The sequence below is a fragment of the Diorhabda sublineata genome, chromosome 3 (assembly GCF_026230105.1).
Source record: "Diorhabda sublineata isolate icDioSubl1.1 chromosome 3, icDioSubl1.1, whole genome shotgun sequence".
NCBI lineage: Eukaryota > Metazoa > Arthropoda > Insecta > Coleoptera > Chrysomelidae > Diorhabda > Diorhabda sublineata.
In genome coordinates, this window is record NC_079476.1 from 41,245,800 (window position 1) to 41,266,945 (window position 21,146).

At 32.3% G+C, this 21,146-nt stretch overlaps 1 protein-coding gene across 1 annotated transcript; it reads left to right on the plus strand.

Annotated features, from left to right (window-relative positions):
- The first annotated feature begins 552 nt into the window (after window positions 1-552).
- Window positions 553-20,385, plus strand: LOC130441787 (protein phosphatase PHLPP-like protein). Its single transcript, XM_056775575.1, has 6 exons — window positions 553-687; window positions 3,126-3,418; window positions 11,625-11,775; window positions 15,296-15,391; window positions 15,472-15,625; window positions 17,148-20,385. Exons 1-6 carry the CDS (start codon window positions 553-555, stop codon window positions 19,607-19,609), a joined length of 3,291 nt encoding a protein of 1,096 aa, XP_056631553.1. The 3' UTR covers window positions 19,610-20,385.
- Window positions 20,386-21,146: the final 761 nt, after the last annotated feature.

A 21,146-nucleotide genomic window follows, 5' to 3' on the forward strand; every position in this document is an offset into this window, starting at 1 on the left:
GTAGCGTTAATAAAGCGATTTTGGATGTCATATTAATAGTAAGACAGGACATTTTGTGCAAATAACCACAAAACTAAATGAATAAAGTTATTTGAAGAAGTTTCGACAGATTATTTTCACTGGACAATTCCACTGATAGTTTCTATTGGAAATTGTCTGATTAAAGTCAAAAATATCAATGGTATCCCTCGTATAATATTTCTATATTTAAAATCGACAATAAAACGAAATTTAAAATTCATGAAATGTCACTAAAATCCATTTATCATCGACTATCCGCCCATGTATATGTGACCAAGTCGTGTCTTCGAGAGAAGAATGAAAAGTAACCAAGCGTGATGTCATGCTGTCTTGGGTCTCACTCCACTCAATCACAATTACTATACTTTAGTTTAACAGAGTCCCTAGTTTAGATATAAACTTGCATTTTTTTATACTAAAAATAATAATAATAATAATCAAAATTGATTCGTTTGGTTTTAGTTCAGTTGGTGTTAATTTGATACAGTGTCTGGTCTAATAAAAAAAACTGTTGTGATATAAAGTGATAAAATGATGTTAGCAACGACTACTATGAGAAAAAGAAGACTCAGCGATAAAGTCGTTAAATTTCCAAAAATTCTAGAATGTGAAACTATTGATGTGGATTCTTTAGAAGATGAATCTATAGATGCTGAAAGACTTCATGTAAGACACGTGTATTTAATCAAAATTACTTAAATTTTGTTTCCGATGTATAAAATTCAAATAACTTTGGCCCCCGTAAGGTCTACTGGCGCTTGTGTACATATAAGGCTTTTGTCGTCCATTTAATCGTTTTTGATAATTTATTTTTTTTAGTGTAGGTGCTTGGAATAAAGCAAAAAACTGAACTTTACAAATCATATTTATTTGTAGACCAAAATAGCACAATGTAACAAACAAAAATTGAAAAAAAAACAAAAAGACAAATTTAAATTAAAATAAATTCTGGTTCAAACCAATTTTAAAGCATTTACGTAACTGATGGGGTACAGGCCCCTTTTTTATAAATACTAGACAGTAACTTAAAACGAAAAATCACAAAATAATATAAGTATTGTTTAATATTTATATAAATAAATATTTTTTACTTATACTAAGATATTTAGAAAAAAATTATACCTATGATAACAAATACCTGGGTAACTTCCATATAAAATCAAAAATTATTGCTAGGGTCAATAGAAAAATAAAAAATAGCTATTGTAGTAGCGATATTTTCAGAGACTTTCACAAATTTATTGATTACATCGCTAAAATTTGTACCATCACAAATTTCTTGTTCAATTGTTAATAATATTGCCAGTCCAGATCATTTTCCGCCAAGTATTGTCGATCTTAAATTATTTTTAATGACTTTGAAAAATAACGCTACTGATACAAACAATGTCAGAAGAATTCTTGGCAAAATTTTTACGTTTGGAAGGGTGAAGATTTGATTTTTTTCAAATATATATTGTAAAATATCAATCGTAGCTCTTTGCAATTATTTGCTGATTATATTTATATGAAATAAAACGTCATGCCAAATAATAATTCCACAAATAAATTGATGATTTAAGACTTCAAGAGGGAACTCGCTTCAATGTCAAAGGAATTATCTTCAACAACTTCTAGAAGACTTTCGCAAACTTTAATCAAATAAAGTTTAAGGGGCTTTAGTGTATCAATTCTGGTGGACCATCTTGTCTCATTTAGAGGCTTTGAACTTAACCCGGGGACATTTTTTCTCATAAGATCCCACTATTTTGTGTATGAAAAAGTATGAACCGTACAAAAGGGCTCCAGATTTGCATCAAGAATGCGTTTTTGAAGTCCAACATACTCTCTCTTCATGTTTGTCCCATTACCATAACCATGCATCGCTTTTATAGCGTTCTAAGCATCATTTGAGTAGGAAAAATCAAAAAACTACCGTCTGAGATGTTTTCGCAACATAGCAATCGACAGTAACCGGATGATATACTGATAAAATTCATTTAATTCATTTATTGTTATTTTGAAATTAATTTTTGTATTTTTTGCAATTTTTAACTTATGTACTCCTACATACACTTGCTGTAAATCTCTGTCAGGATTGGTCTTCATTACCTCAAGCGATTTAGTTTTTACGACCTAAATGGACTCATTGTGCATTCTGAGAACTGCACTTTTGAGTTTCAAAAAGAGGGAATAGTTTTAGCGAGCCAAATATGGCGTATACGGTGGCTAAGCGATGAATTTCGCAAAAAAATCGGTGGCAAGCATGTTACGACGTGACAGCTCATTATAGTGATGAAAATTTGTTCAAAATGTATTCATTTGATGCCTTCTCTACTTAGAAGGTATCGTCGTTAACAAGAAACAAATTTTAGAATACCTCCATTGAATGTTTGTCCACGATAAGGTCTACTCTTTCTGCAACATTTTTCACGATTGCGTAGTTGTAATATCATCAGAAACATAAAATTTCCAGGAAAATCTTTACGCAACTTTCTGTTCAACATTCAAAATCGCCAGACAAAAACGTTGAAGAAGTTTGAACAGACCAGGAATATTCAAGATCGTGCTCTTGATGTTGCTTTACTTTATCTGTTATTTCGTTGCAATCGATTGTTTGAGGTAATTTAACCTGGGGCTCTTTTATCTGTCTATTTCTTTTCATACTATGGATAATTTGATTCTACAGCTTTTTCTATTCTTGTAAAAACCAAAGACATGATACAAAAGTAAAAAAAAGTTTCATAATTTCATTATTCAAGACGTGAAAATTAAGATCAACTTTAACCAAATTCGGTATTAAATTTTTGGCCCTATTTCTAGTCGCTATGACTCCTCAGGTAAATTTTTCCTAATCGTCGTATTTTGAGCTCCTTTATATGCTTTGGTTCTTATGTGATTCACCCTTTATATTGGTTTTCGCTAGAATATCAATTTGTTTTTATTAAAAAAACGATTTATTGATTGAAATTCCTGTTCAAACGTCGAATTGACAGAATTGTAATCATTTCCTCTTTTGGTTTTTAATGATTTCCTCAATCCCACTCGGTATAACATCAATATTTATAATGACGTAATGTACATAGCCGAAACGCGTATCTATTATAATTTTCACCGATTTTCAGGAAACGCCGTTGAACGAGCACGATTCTTCATCATCTGATAAAGTTAAACACCAATCGTTAAAACATTTGAACCTAAACGGTTTATGCAACAAAAAAGAAGAATGCTACGTAGAAGAAATCGTACTTCCTGGTGATTCTATACAAAGTCTATCGGACCTCGAAATACTCAGTTTGCGATCGAACGGCATACAGAATTTTCCAAACAGCGTACTGCAATTGATAAGTTTAGTTGTGCTTGATTTGTCTGATAATAATTTGTTGACATTGCCTCCGGAAATCAACCAATTGAAACTGTAAGTACTTATTACTATATAAATTTATCGTACTATACAGGCAACAGGCAAAGACGTTTAATAATAAATTATTCATTAATCAAATCAAACCCTAGACAATTAGATATTTCAAATACACAAATACCTAAGATATTTTACACTAAATTTAGTGTAGTACCTATAATTACTAATAATATTTCAATTACAACCATATAATATTGATTAAATACCCTCTTATATATAAAATTAACATTAAGTAACATAGAAAACGTTGGATACTCTTTATTACAAGAATCGTCAAGTTTCTCAATATAATCATAAACAGCCGATATCAACTCTTAATTGTCGGAGAATCTTTGACCCCCAAGCTATTTTTTCAAGCTTGGGAACAGAAAATAATCCGATGGGACCGAATCTGGCGAATAGGATGCATGAGATAGTAATTCAAACTTGAATTTGAACCCAGCCCACGCACAGCACACGCGACGGACAGACCCAATCCTAACCTAACCAAATCCCCGTTAGTATACAAGATGACAGCGAGCCAGCAGCTTATTCTCGATCTGGAGTCTGAATCTGAGGGCGACAAAAGATTTATTATGTTGCAACTACCAACAAAAAGAAAAGAAAAAGAAGTTACGGAAAGTTCAAGATATTTGGTGAAATTCCAGAAAACATATTCAAGGTTAAACAGAAGACAGTTTAGGGAGGTTCATAAATTAATTGAAAAGGATATTACTGGTCAAGAGTCCAACGCAAAAAAGCCTAATTATGATTAATGTAATTAGGAATGTTCTAGTTTAAGTATGTGAATTAAAAAATTAATTTAATACTACTAAGTTGAAGTATTACAGATAAAATCACTTACCGTCAGTAAAATTTAATTATTTTGTTATGTTCTCCCACAAATCATCTTTCAGTTTTGCTCTCATATAATCTTCATGGGTAAAATCATAGAGTACAGGAAAGGATCTCACAATTTCGATTGATTTTTCCATTTTTGAATCAAAAGAAAAACTGTTTGGTAATGGTTGATTCATTTAAAAGTAGCTACCTACGACCCACGAAACTGTGTTGCAAGTAAAACTCGGTCCCACGCGAACCAAGTTGGGTAGTAGCTGGCCGTGGTTGGCCACGTTGTTTGTTATATCCTAGGCAGCCATCAAAACCAAGATTAGCATCACACTGATCGACTAAATTAGATGACGACTCCAGAAATATGGAGGAAAATTCACAAAAGCAATGGACTGAAAAAGGAGAAAACAAAGACCGTTTTATCTGCAGGTCCGATTTTTTTGGATGCGCGTGAGATCATTTTCATTGACTACTGCTACGTTTGAACGAAAAAATCAAGAAAAAACGGCCGCATTTGGCTAAGAAGAAAGTATGTATCATGCACCAGCTCACAAATCCGTTATTGCAACGGACAAAAAGTTTTAATTTCTACCTCATGCACCATATTCGCCAGATTTAGCTCTCTCGGACTATTTTCAGTTCCCAGACTTGAAAAAATGGTTCAATGGTCGAAGATTTTCCAATAATGAAGAGGTGATGTCTGTTATTTTGAGGAGCTTGACGATTCTAATTAAAAAAAGAGTATCGAAGTTATTGAACATTGCTGGTAAAAAAATGGTATTTATATCTATAGTTATAGACCTACCCTTACGTTTGTTTCAACCCCAAAATATCTTATGGAAACCACATAAGGTCTCTAAAAATTTTGTATTTATCTTTTTCATTTCATGAGATATTGAAATGTGTCTAAACATGAAACTAAAAGTGATTAATAAAGAAAGTTAATTTACGAAAAATATAATAAATAAATAATTGGCGTTGAATACAATATATGTATGAATGCAGTCGCTTTCTAAACCATACAATTTCAAAATGACGTTGAAGCTTGACCACTAGAGAAAATTATAGCTATTCAAATGCCAATTTCAAGTAATAAATTTTTACTCGCATTGCTGCTTCATATCCGGAGGTAGGGTCGATGATTTCTCGTTGATTAGACAATTGATTCAAACAAAGGTCAAAAAATATACAGAAGAATCACTGGAAGATATTTAAACAAACAAAAAACAAATATATTTGACTACTGTGCTGAAATTTTAAAACCTTGCCATTATTAGCTTCTATAAAAATAAATTTTTTATTTGCCATATTATTTTCGCCTATAGATCTAGAGTACATATGTTGATAATTTAGCTATTGCTGACTACATATTATGATATACTATTTCTAAAGACATAATTAGAAGTTTTTTATCACCTCTAGTTTCTCAGTTTCAATAAAACGGAAAAACATGTTTTTAATACGAAATTCAGTTATAAAAAAATGCTTTTATATGCTATTGATAATTTGGAAAATGACGTATCAGAGACCAAAAATACTGAGACATCATATTCGTAACCTAAAAACCCTGGTAGCTTTCTTCCGAGACGCCCAAGTGCTGATGATTTAGCTCTCCCTGTTCGTTCTTCAAATCTTCTAAGTTTTTAGGGAATTTTTCTATGTAATTAAGGAGAAAATGGAGTTTGATGCTCATATCTTCCATATTCAGGACTATGTATTTCTTTCCAAGCTCCAAATTTTCTCTCAAGAGCCAATTTCTTCTTACCCAATGTTCTTATTTAGCTTTACTACTGTCCCAAAGATAAATCAGTGTTGACAGAAAATAATATTGATACTAAATAAGATGAGAAACTATTCCAGATGTTGGAAGAAGTAGACAAGGTTTTTAGGCATATTCCGACGAATCAGGTCACTCTAAATACGATGAGAAATTATTCCAGATGTTGGAAGAAGTAGACAAGACTTTTAGGCATATTTCGACGAATCAGATCACTCTAAATAATATGAAAAACTATTCCAGATGTTGGAAGAAGTAGACAAGACTTTTAGGCATATTTCGACGAATCAGATCACTCTAAATAAGATGAGAAACTATTTCAGATGTTGAAAGAAGTAGACAAGACTTTTAGGCATATTTCGACGAATCAGATCACTCTAAATAAGATGAGAAACTATTTCAGATGTTGGAAGAAGTAGACAAGACTTTTAGGCATATTTCGACGAATCAGATCACTCTAAATAAGATGAGAAACTATTTCAGATGTTGAAAGAAGTAGACAAGGTTTTTAGGCATAATCCGACGAATCAGATAACTCTAAATACTATTAGAAACTATTCCAGATGTTGGAAGAGCTAGACAAGACTTTTAGGCATATTCCGACGAATCAGATTACTCTAAATACGATGAGAAACTATTCCAGATGTTGGAAGAAGTAGACAAGGTTTTTAGGCATAATCCGACGAATCAGATAACTCTAAATACTATTAGAAACTATTCCAGATGTTGGAAGAAGTAGACAAGGTTTTTAGGCATAATCCGACGAATCAGATAACTCTAAATACTATTAGAAACTATTCCAGATGTTGGAAGAGCTAGACAAGACTTTTAGGCATATTTCGACGAATCAGATCACTCTAAATAATATGAAAAACTATTCCAGATGTTGGAAGAAGTAGACAAGACTTTTAGGCATATTTCGACGAATCAGATCACTCTAAATAATATGAAAAACTATTCCAGATGTTGGAAGAAGTAGACAAGACTTTTAGGCATATTTCGACGAATCAGATCACTCTAAATAAGATGAGAAACTATTTCAGATGTTGAAAGAAGTAGACAAGGTTTTTAGGCATAATCCGACGAATCAGATAACTCTAAATACTATTAGAAACTATTCCAGATGTTGGAAGAGCTAGACAAGACTTTTAGGCATATTCCGACGAATCAGATTACTCTAAATACGATGAGAAACTATTCCAGATGTTGGAAGAAGTAGACAAGGTTTTTAGGCATAATCCGACGAATCAGATAACTCTAAATACTATTAGAAACTATTCCAGATGTTGGAAGAAGTAGACAAGGTTTTTAGGCATAATCCGACGAATCAGATAACTCTAAATACTATTAGAAACTATTCCAGATGTTGGAAGAGCTAGACAAGACTTTTAGGCATATTTCGACGAATCAGATCACTCTAAATAATATGAAAAACTATTCCAGATGTTGGAAGAAGTAGACAAGACTTTTAGGCATATTTCGACGAATCAGATCACTCTAAATAATATGAAAAACTATTCCAGATGTTGGAAGAAGTAGACAAGACTTTTAGGCATATTTCGACGAATCAGATCACTCTAAATAAGATGAGAAACTATTTCAGATGTTGAAAGAAGTAGACAAGACTTTTAGGCATATTTCGACGAATTAGAACACTCTAAATACGATGAGAAACTATTCCAGATGTTGGAAGAAGTAGACAAGACTTTTAGGCATATTTCGACGAATCAGATCACTCTAAATAAGATGAGAAACTATTTCAGATGTTGAAAGAAGTAGACAAGACTTTTAGGCATATTCCGACGAATCAGATCACTCTAAATACGATGAGAAACTATTCCAGATGTTGGAAGAAGTAGACAAGGTTTTTAGGCATATTCCGACGAATCAGATCACTCTAAATACGATGAGAAACTATTCCAGATGTTGGAAGAAGTAGACAAGGTTTTTAGGCATATTCCGACGAATCAGATCACTCTAAATACGATGAGAAATTATTCCAGATGTGATAGAATAGATAATTATTGGATGGAAATGATCGAAAATAGTAGTTTAGAAAGGGTGGCGTAACTATATATGCCAAATACTAGTTTGCGATACCCTACAAAAAATTGGTTGACTAAAAAATGAAGATAATTCAAAATCTATGATACTCTATGTGAGGAATTCCTAGACAAGCTATGGCGTACCACAAAAAAACAAAAAATCACAGAATCCCAAATCTTTGAGAACTCTGAAAAACAGATTTTTAGAGTTTATGGTCTGTATTCGAAAAATATTGAGTGAACATGATACCTAAACGATGTGTACCACACACACATCCATTTCAAGCTTTTCCAAAACGATTTTCGCTTCGGCGAAACTCAAACTAGTGGGAAAAGACGACTACAGATTCCATGGGTTAAAAAACAAACCATCTATCTACATACTTCCTGAATGTTAGTCAGTACAGAATCCCGCAGCTCCAACAGTAAGACTTAAGTCTTTAAGACTTCACCACCACATATACACAAAACTTCTTTCATTATTCTTGTACAAAAATGCTTGTAAAAAGCGAGAAAAAGATTTTCAGTTTTTACTAGTATTGAGTATTTGGTTAGATGAAAATGATTTTTCACGTTTTCTTTTTCAGTTAGTTACATCCTTGATGAGAAAAAAAATTTCATTGAATAAATGATTTAATGAATGTATAAGTAGCATTTGCGAAATTCGAAAAGATAAAACCGATTTGATCTCAGAAACATACTTATATGTAGAAATCGCAGTGAACGAACTTCCGTTGCTTCTTTCACGGTTCCTTGATCTTCCGAGACGTATATCCCATTATGACTAAAAAATAAACTACGAGCTCGTGCCTCCAGTGGCACACTTACCGTAAACCATATTGTTAAATATTAAAAATGTTTATTTCGGGTTTACCGTTTCATAATTAAATTAATCGTTGTTTTTTTCATTTTAAGTTTATGGAAATAAAACCGAAATAATATTTTTCGTCAATATCAACTATTTAACGATTATAATGATACAATTTTCTGATGCATTCCACTAATTTACAATATACAAGGTCCGTAGAAACTTGTAGAAACTTAATCAAAATTTGGAATATTGAGTTCCACAATTATACAACCAACATTAACAATTCTAGACGTTTCTTTATCTAAGTCATCGTCTCCGGAGACCTAAGATAAACTGTATATATATACAGGGTTAGTTTTAATTACGGAACGCTTCTAGTATCTCGAAAACGATTTCTATAAATTTTGATTTGTGAAATTCTTCGTGGTATTAACATTGTTGTCATATCTTTTGTTTTCCTTTAACGAACTTTCGATTTTCTTATAATTCTCTAAACTCCCTCATAGTAAGTTCGTTATCTATAATGAAAACAAACCGAATTTGTCGAAGACGTCATTTAAATAAATAAAACATCAATAAATTTAATGTTATAGAAGTTTACGTTAGAATAAGTCGGCCCATTCCTAGCACGAATTAAGCTTCTAGCTCAGTTAGACATACTTTGGTTCTAAAGTGCCTCAATTAAATTGATGGGGCTTCAATGAACACAATTTTTCTTCAATCTTTCTCATCAATCAAACTGCTACTTTTGAACGTAGAAATCAAGAAAAAACGGCTGCATTTGGTGATGTTTCGTTAAGACAATCTTAAATATAATGAACCAGTTTTTCCACAAGTACCCTGGAAAAACCCGAGTGTCGATTTCGTCCAATCATTCTGTAATTGTGTGATTTTGCTCTTAACCTTTGCCCTGCGGGATTTTAGGGGGTTGGATTCGGAGTAAACGCCCTCGAAAACCCCCGAGCGATCGTCCTTAGTATATTTCCGAACCTTTTGGAAAAATGATGTACTTCTGGATGCTGGATTATAATTTTTGAATTCGTTCAAACGTGAGAGTTTCTAATTGTTTTTGAATTGTGAACTTTGTTATTATAATTTTCTACCACATTATTAACCACCACTCGATTTTATTAGTCACAACTTCCCTTTTGATACTTTTCCCAGAGATGCCAAAAGGCGAGTTTCCTGAAGTTTCCTTCAACATTAATAAATTTAATGTAATAAAAGTCTACGTCTACGAATTAAGCTTCTAGCTCAGTTAGACATACTTTGGTTCTAAAGTGCCTCAATTAAATTGATGGGGCTTCAATGAACACAATTTTTCATCAATCTTTCTCATCGATCAAACTGCTACTTTTGAACGTAGAAATCAAGAAAAAACGGCTGCATTTGGTGATGTTTCGTTAAAAAAATCTTAAATATAATGAACCAGTTTTTCCACAAGTACCCTGGAAAAACCCGAGTGTCGATTTCGTCCAATAATTCTGTAAAAGTGTGATTTTGCCCTGAACCTTTGCTCTGCGGGATTTTAGGGAGTTGGATTCGGAGTAAACGCCCTCGAAAGCCTCCGAGCGATCGTCCCTTATATATTTTTGAACCTTTCGGAAAAATGATGTACTTCTAGATGCTGGATCTCATTTATAACCTTTGAATTCGTTCAAACGTGAGAGTTTCTAATTTTTTTGAATTGTGAACTTTGATATTATAATTTTCTACCACATTATTAACCACCACTCGATTTTATTAGTCACAACTTCCCTTTTGATACTTTTCCCAGAGATGCCAAAAGGCGAGTTTCCTTCAACATTAATAAATTTAATGTAATAAAAGTCTACGTCTACGAATTAAGCTTCTAGCTGAGTTAGACATACTCTGGTTATAAAGTGCCCCAATTAAGTTGATGGAGCTTCAATGAACACAATTTTTCGTATTATATCGTTTCGTATCTGTTATTTCCACTAGATCTTCTTCGTAGCATAGAAGGCGAAGACCGTTCTATCCGGAGGCAAGGTCATGGCGTCGGTTTTTTGAAATGCGCGTGGGATGATTTTCATTGACTACTTACTTAATCAAACTTATTGCTACGTTTGAACGAAAAAATCAAGAGAAAACGGCTGCATTTGGTGATGTTTCGTTGCAATGACCAAAATTAATAAATTAAAGTTTGAATTGCTATGTCATAAGCCAGATTCAGTCCCCTTGGATGATTTTCTGTTCCCAGGCTTGAAAAAATGGCTTGGAGGTCAAAGGAGATTACGTTGAAAAGAGAATATATTTTTTTCCAAAATGTTTGTGTTGGTCCAGGTACTTCTGGGACCATCCTCGTTAGTGTTTGTATAAACATTTATAGAGCATTCCATGTATTTCAATTTAAATAAAACAAAGTATACTTAAAATTTTGATATTTCTGGGTGGCGCGCATCGACTAAAAACATTGTTTTTAATTTCCAACTTTCCTGAATACAAAGTGAGGTTATTGTTCCAAATCACCACTCTATACGCCACTGTTTACAGACTGTATAATTTATTCGCTGAACCGTATTAATGCATATCAAACACTTTTGTCCAAGCTTTGCTTCTTTGTAGTACCCCATTCGTTATTCAATAATAAAAAAAATTATTATAGTATAATGAATTAACATCGAAGAGGATATTGTGAAGATTTTCAACCTTGGTAGTGTCCCGCATGTGCATCCGGCGAAGTTAGTTTGAGCTTTCGTTTTTTTTTTGTTTTTGCAGATTGCAAGAGTTAGTGTTGGATCAGAATTTGTTGAGTGTCTTACCGGCTACCATATGGGATTTAAAGTTTTTGAAAATCTTGAAAGTGGCTAATAATAGATTGGCAGTACCGCCGGATAAAAGTGTGGAAATGAGAGCATTAGTTCTACAAGTGAGTACCACTCTAATAATTATCATTATAAGATAATCGTTGGAATTTTTAGCTACTAAAATTTTTGAATGGCGCCAATATTCATTAATTTTTATTTTTTAATGTTTTACGATCTGTTAGAATAATAGTTTAGTGGCGATTTTGTCCAATAATTCTGTAATTGTGTGATTTCGCTCTTAACCTTTGCCCTGCGGGATTTTAGGGAGTTGGATTCGGAGTAAACGCCATCGAAAACCCCAGAGCGATCGTCCCTTATATATTTGTGAACCTTTTGGATGCCGGATCTCATTTATAACCTTCTAATTCGTTCAAACGTGAAAGTTTCTAATTTTTTTGAATTGTAAACTTCGATATTATAATTTTCTACCACATTATTAACCACCACTCGATTTTACCCTTTCAATACTTTCTCAGAGTTTTCTGAAGTTTCCTTCAACGTTTTTTATTCCACAAAATTAATAATAATTCAAATGTTGTTTTGTTTGTAGCATTTTCAATACAATCCATGCTAGATGAATATTAAAAACCACGCAATAACTTTTGAATTTTACACAATATTGTTTGTTCGATAACTATAAAGTGACATCTTTTAACATGGCTAGTGTGAATAGTTTATTTTATTTATGAAATTGCACTTTTTTCAAAATACAACGTTACTTAAGGCCGATTCATAAACTTGATTTTCCGTTTGCCGTTCGTGGGTGACATTTGACGTTTGACGTTCGACACCCTATTCATAAACGTTAACCTAAAAATTTTATTATTCTTTTTGACATATGTACCGATTTTAGTCTTCGTTTTGTATATAATCCGTTATTTATCGACGATATTATGGAAAATAGTGGGAAGCATTGGGCAAAATCACGTGATAAACGCAAATATATGTGATTGGATCTTTTTTATTGCTACGAAAGTTGTTACGAACGGCCGAAGGGAAAAGATAAAATTCGTTTATGTTGAAAATCACCAAGGGCAGACCTGTCAGCAATCGTCGATGTCAAACGACAACTAAGAATGGTCTTAAACAATTCAATGTTTATAATTTAGTAACGGCAAACGGAAAGTCAAGTTTATGAATCGGTTTTTATAGATATTACACCATACGAATGAATGAATATTCGTGACAACACGATGTTGTCGTATATAGAAAATTTTCGATTAGCACAAATTTCGCTTTTGGAAAATGAAACTTAATAAAAAACCTTTCTGATTCAGAACAATAAACTTTTATAAATTTAATTTTTATTTGTCTTTTGTACTTATTTAAACAGCTTTCTTCAATTCATTATTAAATAATATCTACGACTCATTGCAACTTTTTTCTTCGTGTAATTGCAAACTGAATATTGAATTACATGTTTTGAAAAACCAATTTATTCAAAATTGACACATTAAATTAGACTAAAACGTATTTAGAATCAGAATCATATAAAATATAACAATAAATAAAAAAATTCGTGATATTTTATGCAAATTTTTTTTAAATTCCGAGTAGTCTAGTCAAGAAGTGAGTTTTTTGCCAAAAATAGTTACGAGTCTCTTAAAATTATGGTGATTAGTGCATTGGATTCAGACTTTAATTCTAGGAAAGTGGAAATTTAGAATTTTTCCGCCATTAAAAATTTCATTTGTTATAAACAAAAAACGAAGAGCAAGAGTCTCCGTTTTTTAGCGATATTTTCAAAAATATAAAATTTGAAAGAAGATCCTAAAAGAGGAAGAAATTTTAGTAAAAAAAGTCCTGAATCCCGAAGTCGTAGCTCCGTTATTTATAATTTTAATTTAAAGTTAAAAATTGTGTTCCACGCGGTGCTCTGGCGTCGTCGCCAGTCGGAGCATGCAATAGAAAATAATTTTTTAATAACATTTAATTTCAATTTAAAGATCTGAATAAATTGTACTGTCATCTAGATACTTAAAGGTATATAGTCCTACAAAAAAATAATTAACCCGACTTTTGTTCAGGTTATTTAATTGTTAATTAATTAATTTTTCGTAGACTTGAGTTTTCATAAAATCTCTTATAAAAATTCAAAAAATGAGTCAATAAATTCCTTTTTCTTCCGTAATCTCTTCTTACATAAATAATGAACAAGATTCCGTCGTAAAAGTTTTTTCATTTGTTTATGTATTATATGTTATTTAGATTTAACTGTAACGTAACGTCCTAATCTATTTTTATTAGTCCATGCATAACGATCCAATTTGTGAATTTAATAATCTATATACCAATTGCGTTAACAATTATTTCTGCTAGCATCAATTTTTCATTTCTCTTCATCTTACATAATAAAAAGCTATTCAAACCGTCATCATTACAACAAACAGCAATTCTACATTTCGTTTCAATTGTTTTTTGTTGCTGTAAATTATTTATTGTCAAAATTTTCAAGTCAGTTCTAAAAATTCGCGACTAATCTTCACAATAGGTTTCAGCTTTCTTACAAAGTTCGAAATCAACAATATTTTATTTCAAAACTATATCTTTTTAAAGTCTTTTCAGTGGTCAAATTATTGGGCTTCTCATTCTTTGTTTTTATCAATTTCTTCATCTATTATTCGTATTACTTTTCCTTGCTCCTCTTTTTTATATTACTAGTTCAAACTATGTTTTTCTGGGTCTTCCTTTTCTCATTTTTATAATTCTGTTCTATTTTATAACTTGTGGTTTTCTTCTCTTTAAGTGTTGGTTCATACAGTTGCTGTTTAAGCTTCTTTAGAATTACCTCACTACGTATCATGTTTATCTTCTTTTTTCTTGCTTATTTGTTTAGTCGTTTCTTTTCTGCTGTTATTGTTGTATTCTGTGTATCTTTCTTCGTTACTCAGATTTCACTTTGGGTACTGTTATCATCCCTTTTTATATCTTCTGATACTTATTTCTTCTCATTTAGATTATTATCTATTATTATATCTATTTTTTCAGTTCCATAATTAGATTTTATGTCTTATGTCTTCTTATACTTCAATGCTCTCAAATGTATCTGCTATTACTACTATATCATCTGCATATATATACTATTTGTACTGGTTCCAAGTTTCTTTTTTATTCCTTTATCATTCGATTTATATCCAGTATTAGCATGTTGAACTTTGTTGATTTGTTGCGTTTTTTTTGAACATTCCTCTTACGTTTTGATATTTCTATATTTCTCATATTATTCCATACCGTTTTTTTTTGTTTATCGAGTCGAAAGTAACTTTTAAATCGAGAAATGTAATATATAATCCTTCTACTTTTTCTACTTGTTATATATCGTTTGTTTCCTTTTTCTACATGCACTTTCTTCGTCCTTAATTTCCCGTTTTTCCTTCTAGTGTCTTGGTGTTCAATTTATGCTAAATGAAATATCTTTAATAGCTATTTCTTTTATGTCTTTATTTTTCCACTTCTTTTGTTATTTCCTTTCCGTCCTCCGTCCATATTCCTCTTGTCATATTTCCGTCTTCGTCACCGAATTTACTAAATTTGGTAATTGCTGAATTAATAAAATTGCAAATAACTTTATTGGTGTTTTAGGAATCTGAAGACAAGAAACAGGATTCTCCAGGCATCACTACTTTAAATCTAAGATCCAATCGACTCAAAGGTCACATAATTCTCGGCAATTACGGTGTAAGTTGGCGAAAATAAAATAGAAGAAGATAAAAATTGAATCATTTAATTTTTCATTGATCAAATATCGTTTTTTTTAGTGTTTAACCGAGTTAGATGTGAGCGAAAATAGTATAGAAAATTTGGATTTGAGTGCTGTCGGTCAACTTGAAATTTTACAATGTTCCAGAAACTCATTAACGACTCTAACTTTACATGGCAAACGCCTCACATCTATAATCGCGGGAAATAATAGTAGGTATACAGCTCATATCCTATAATCGATATTTATAATAAACAACTGTTTATAATATCCCTACATCAACACTAGGCGCAGGTTTATCTTCTATCTCTGAAGACGATAACTTGGTTTCCGAAACGCGCTTCGGACAGTGTAATCGTGAGTGTTGGTGTAGTGGTGGTGTACACGGTGTATTCAGTATATCTCTATGGTACAAAAACAATAATTACATATGTTTACATCAACTATTAGACACTTTTCATAGATTTGTGGTAGATATTGTCGAACTATAAATTTCTTAATCGGGCGCACTAAACTTCGTATATGTACCAGATGATTTAAACCCTTTCTGCGTTTGGTGTGACTAATTAGAAATCTTCTTCTATCTTATTTAGAAGGTTTAGAAAGAAATGGAAAGTAGAAGATTGTGGGAAGTAGTCATGTTGGATGGCCAGCGATTATCAATTAAAAACACTTTTTTGAACAGTATAATTTAGTTGCAATTTGGATACATATCATTGAATGATTACGTTTTTGTTTGATAATAAACAAGGTTATGAAAGTACCAAATTATAATGAATAATTTCCACCAAACACAATTAGAAAACCAGTTATTAGAAGTACAGAAATGCAAAGAATGACAATGAGTGTAAACAGTTTTGTAAAGTTGAAAATCGCCACGCATTTTCTTGATAACACAAAGAAATGTTTATTTAAATGAAATTTCATCAAATTTTCTACAAAAATGATCTCTTCCTATTTTTTTAAAACTTAGGAAACGTAATTAAAAGCCAGGATGTAAAATTGCCTTCTTGTTGCAATTCGCGAAAACAAAATTGAATAACTTTGTTTAAAACCATCTTAGAGGCAAGCAATAAAGTTTGTTGTACCTCCAGTTTATTTTTTATCCATAGTTTATTGGAAACGCCATCCTAGAAGTGGATTTTGAGATAATCTCTACATGGAAAAGGAAGATAATTTATTGTGTTTCCGGCAATATCCTTGGAGCTTTGTAGAAAAAACCTTGGAACCGAAAAATTTTGAATTACGCAACTGGATTCTACTTCCAATTATTTTCTTCATGTATAATTACGCAAAAAGCATAAACCAAGAGGTTGAAATTGATACTTTTACTTTTTATTTGAAACATATATTGTCATGAGAATAGATATTCGGAAAATTTTTATTTATTTTTGTCTCAATCAAGTAAGAACCCGGAGAATGATCTGGAAATAAAGTTGTGGTCTTAAGAAACAGAAAAAATTTAGTAAAACTTTCATTTCATATGAACAGTTTCTTCTTGAATGTTTTTATATTTAAGGTATGATCATTTTCTTAATTTAAACTCAATTTTTTAACCTTCCGTCAATGTTTGTTCGGTAAACAATTTTTTTCTCAAAATATATCGTATCGAGAAAGTCTGCACCGATTGTTTTTAACCTCAAAATCTTATTTTATTGTACTAAAGGTGCATTAATTCATCTTTAGAGTAAATACACTCTTGCGAAATATTATAATTATTTTTTTTTGTTTCAGAATTAAAGAATATATCTATATGCCATCCACCGAAAGGGCTAAAGCATTTCGATGTTTCATATAATGAACTTGAGGCTCTTCCCGATTGGTTATCAGAATGCAGTGAACTGAGATGTTTATTTGCAAGTAATAATGGATTGCAATATCTACCAGACCATTTATTTCTTAACGAATTACCTTTTTTACACAGCCTCCAGTTAGCTTACAATCAACTCCAGAGTCTACCATCGATAAACAAGAAGTTACCAATCCAGGAGTTGTTTATGCAAAATAACAGTTTGTCCAATTTACCGGAAACGTTTTTTCAATGTTTACCTTCCATTAAAGTGTTAAATCTATCCAACAATAGACTTTGCGATCTACCAAAACCAAACGAAGTTTTGGTTATCGAGAAACTGTTTTTAACAGCAAATTGCCTTATTGATAAATCTTTAGATAGCTTAGCTCCGTTTTTAAGAAATATCAAAACTCTCCATGCGGCTTACAATAATTTCACAACTTTACCGGAAAATTGTGCTATATTTTGGCCGGAACTAGAAGAACTGGTATTATCCGGAAATAAATTGTTAAGACTTCCGGAAAATATCGAAAAATTAAAACATTTATCGGTCCTTAGGGTACATTCCAATTTATTACAAACCATACCAAAGTTATCAACTCTTTTATGTTTAAGAGTATTAGATTTAGCTCATAATCAATTAGATCGTATCGATCTAACGTCATTAATACCACCGAATCTCAAATTTTTAGATCTGTCTTGTAATACAAAACTCCACGTAGATTCCCACCAATTCAACACGTACCGCACCCAAAGACCCATGAGTCTAGTAGACGTATCTGGAAAAAATAGAACCACGTTACCTTTAACTCCTTCTCCCTTTTGCGAAAATGATTTCACCGAGAATTGTTGGTCTGTAGGTTTTTCAGAAACGGCCGGTGGTAAACAGAGGCTTTACATATCTCAAATTCGATTACCAGCTTTTTGTAATACCGAAGCTTTATTCGGAATGTTTGATGGCGAGTCCAATAACGAAGCTCTAATCGGAATCGATAAAGTGGTACCGAGAATCCTCTTGGAAGAACGAACCGTTAAAGAAACCGCTCACGATTACATGAAATATACCATGTTATCAGTTTATCGAACGTTAAGGAATAAAGGACATCGTCAAGGTTTCGGCGCCATCCTAACGCATATAATGAAATCGAAACAAACAGCCGATTATTCGTTTTGTGGTAGCATAAAAAAATACGTGATGAAAATAGTTAGTGTTGGAGATATAAGGATAGTACTAGGTAGAGTTTCGGGACCGGTTCGAGTATTACCGCAAAAACAACGTAAACAAATAAGAACCAATCCGCAGATACAACTCACCATACCAGATCCATATTTCACCGAAATATACCTCGAAGAACAAGACGAATATATGATAATAGCTAACAAAAATTTGTGGGACGTTATAACACCAGAAAACGGTATTAAAGAAGTTACTTTACAAAGAAATGTGATTTTAGCAGCGAAAAGACTTCAAGATCTAGCACAAAGTTACGGAGCTGAAGAAAATTTAAGTATAATAGTAGTTAAATTTAACGTCCTCAGTTCAGACGTAGATCTCCTCATGAGAGAATTAAGACAAACGATCCGAAAAAACAAATACCAAAGTGAAATTAATAACGCGAACAACGGCGGTTGTCAACCGGGTTGTTGTTGCGAAGCTTTAAATCAGGAATGTTTGAATTGTTTAGATCAAGTTCCTATACCGCCTCCGATGCTTCCGTGCGAAGATAGATCCTCGCCTAGCGGACAAAGTGAAAACAACTGTAGCGACTGTAATTTTTCCGCTAAAATGTTCATCAACCAATTAAACAAACAGAACGAAAACAGATCGGTTCGAAGTTTGACACCGTCTATATTCGAAGCAGTCGATGTAAAAGCGAATCCGGAAAGGCGCAGCTACAGGGGGGTGGCCAAAGCGCTGCGTCAAAGAAAAGAAGAAGATCGCAATAGAGAAGATTCCGATTCCGCTTTATCCGAAGAGCAATTCAAATGTTGGGAATACATGCTCGAACAAAATACTCAATTATTATTCGATAAAGAATTGAATACTTTGAATAAAAATATGAAAAATAAACCGGCTTCATTGAAATTGGCGACCTTATCGAGAAGCTCGCCACATTTAGCGGATTGCACCTTGAACAATACAAATCAAAATTCTTTTTTATCGAAACAGTTCGGTAGTACAAGGTCATTCAATCCGCTTTTGTCCAGATCGGGATCGAAGTTAACTTTGGATAAAAAACAGTTATTAGGGGGACCGCATGCTGCTTATTTCGGTAGTTTACAAAGACTCATGCCATATAATTTGGAATATGACTTTGCTTTGATGCACGAACGAGGATTAGCCGATTCCTTGGACTTGGACAGGATGCAGCAGTATTGGGGTGTTACTACTACTGAACTTTGAAACAAGAATAGCCCTTTATAACTACCGTGATCATTATACTACATTTGTCTGCACTCTTCAGAATTAAGTTTGATGTAAATGCGGAGTTCCAATAATGTTTTCAGATAATTGGTCAAAAAAATTGCGAAAACTTGCTTGAGCTTGGAGACCCACACGTGTTAGTTACTAAATCTGATGAAAATGTATTTGATTATTATGTTCTTCGTAATTTTTATAAGCTCTTGCTCTTGTACACCAGTTCTTGTCAATCGACTAACGGCGGTCTATCTATTAATGATTTCTTTCCTTGGTATTCAAGCCAATCGCTTCGGCGAATCCAATTTTGAATCGTATTACTTCCACTAAGCATATTATCAAACCAGTCATCATTTTCGGATTTTCAGTAAAGACTTATTCTTAGTAGTAATAATCTGTTGCTTTTGACATTTTTCTAATAATCTGGCAGGCTAAAGTTTCTTTCAGTACATATTCTTGAACCATCTTGGCAAGTCTTGGGTCATATTCAACTCGATTTGTTACAGAACCATCATTGTTTGATTCTATACAAAAAAGTCAGTCGAGCAAGCGGTAAGCACCAACTTCCCCACCTCGCTAAGCTAATTTAATCGCGGCTAGGTGATTGAATTTCCGTTGCGGCTCTTCAGGGGTATTTTCATTTCATAAATTTATCATTTTCGTTTTCTTTTACATCTCGCGTTTATTGAAATACTTTCGAATGAGTCAATATTAACATTAATCTACTTTCTATCATTGCTTTCCATGCAAATTTTTTATTGTAATCGCTATTCTTTGGTATTTTTGATTTCAAAAAACTAAATATTAAATTGAGTATCTAATAAATGGTAAATCGATTTCACCGATATTTGCATTGTTTCATATTTATCGAAATGAACAAACTTACTCCATCCAAAGAACAAATTTATTTATTAATTTGTTTTAGCAACTTCAAAAGCGTCTAAGTGAAATTTCGGCAAATTTGTAAACTTTATCGAAAGTGTATTCAAACTGTGAATCACTTAAAACTGTCCTGGTTTTTAGTAGAGTGCGTTCATTAATTATCAAATGGCCTATCGTTTATTTCTATTATTGATAATATTTGTTTCACTTGCAGGGGTATTTTTGTTATTTTTATTACAATAACCGACTGAAAATTTTATTTTATGCCTACTACTATTCTAGTTTTATCGGCCGTTATTCGTATATTGATGAATATTTATGTTGGGGTGTCAAATTATTCCATTGTTGGAATGCCGGGATTTTACTATAAAAAATTATATTTTTGATATAGAATTTTAATCACCTTGTTGAATAAATTCATTTATGATAAAAATTTGCACCCAAAAGTTCACTGTAAAATGAAAATTAAGTTGATTTTTTTAGTCTAATGTTTGTATGTATATTTGATGTTTTTTATGTGTTAAGTTCGAGATCATAACGTGGGATCTATGGAAAAAATAAATATAATTTGAAATGTTTTGTTAGAACAACAAGGAAAATACTACTCGCCGGATTTATTACTTTCTTCCATTCTTCCTAA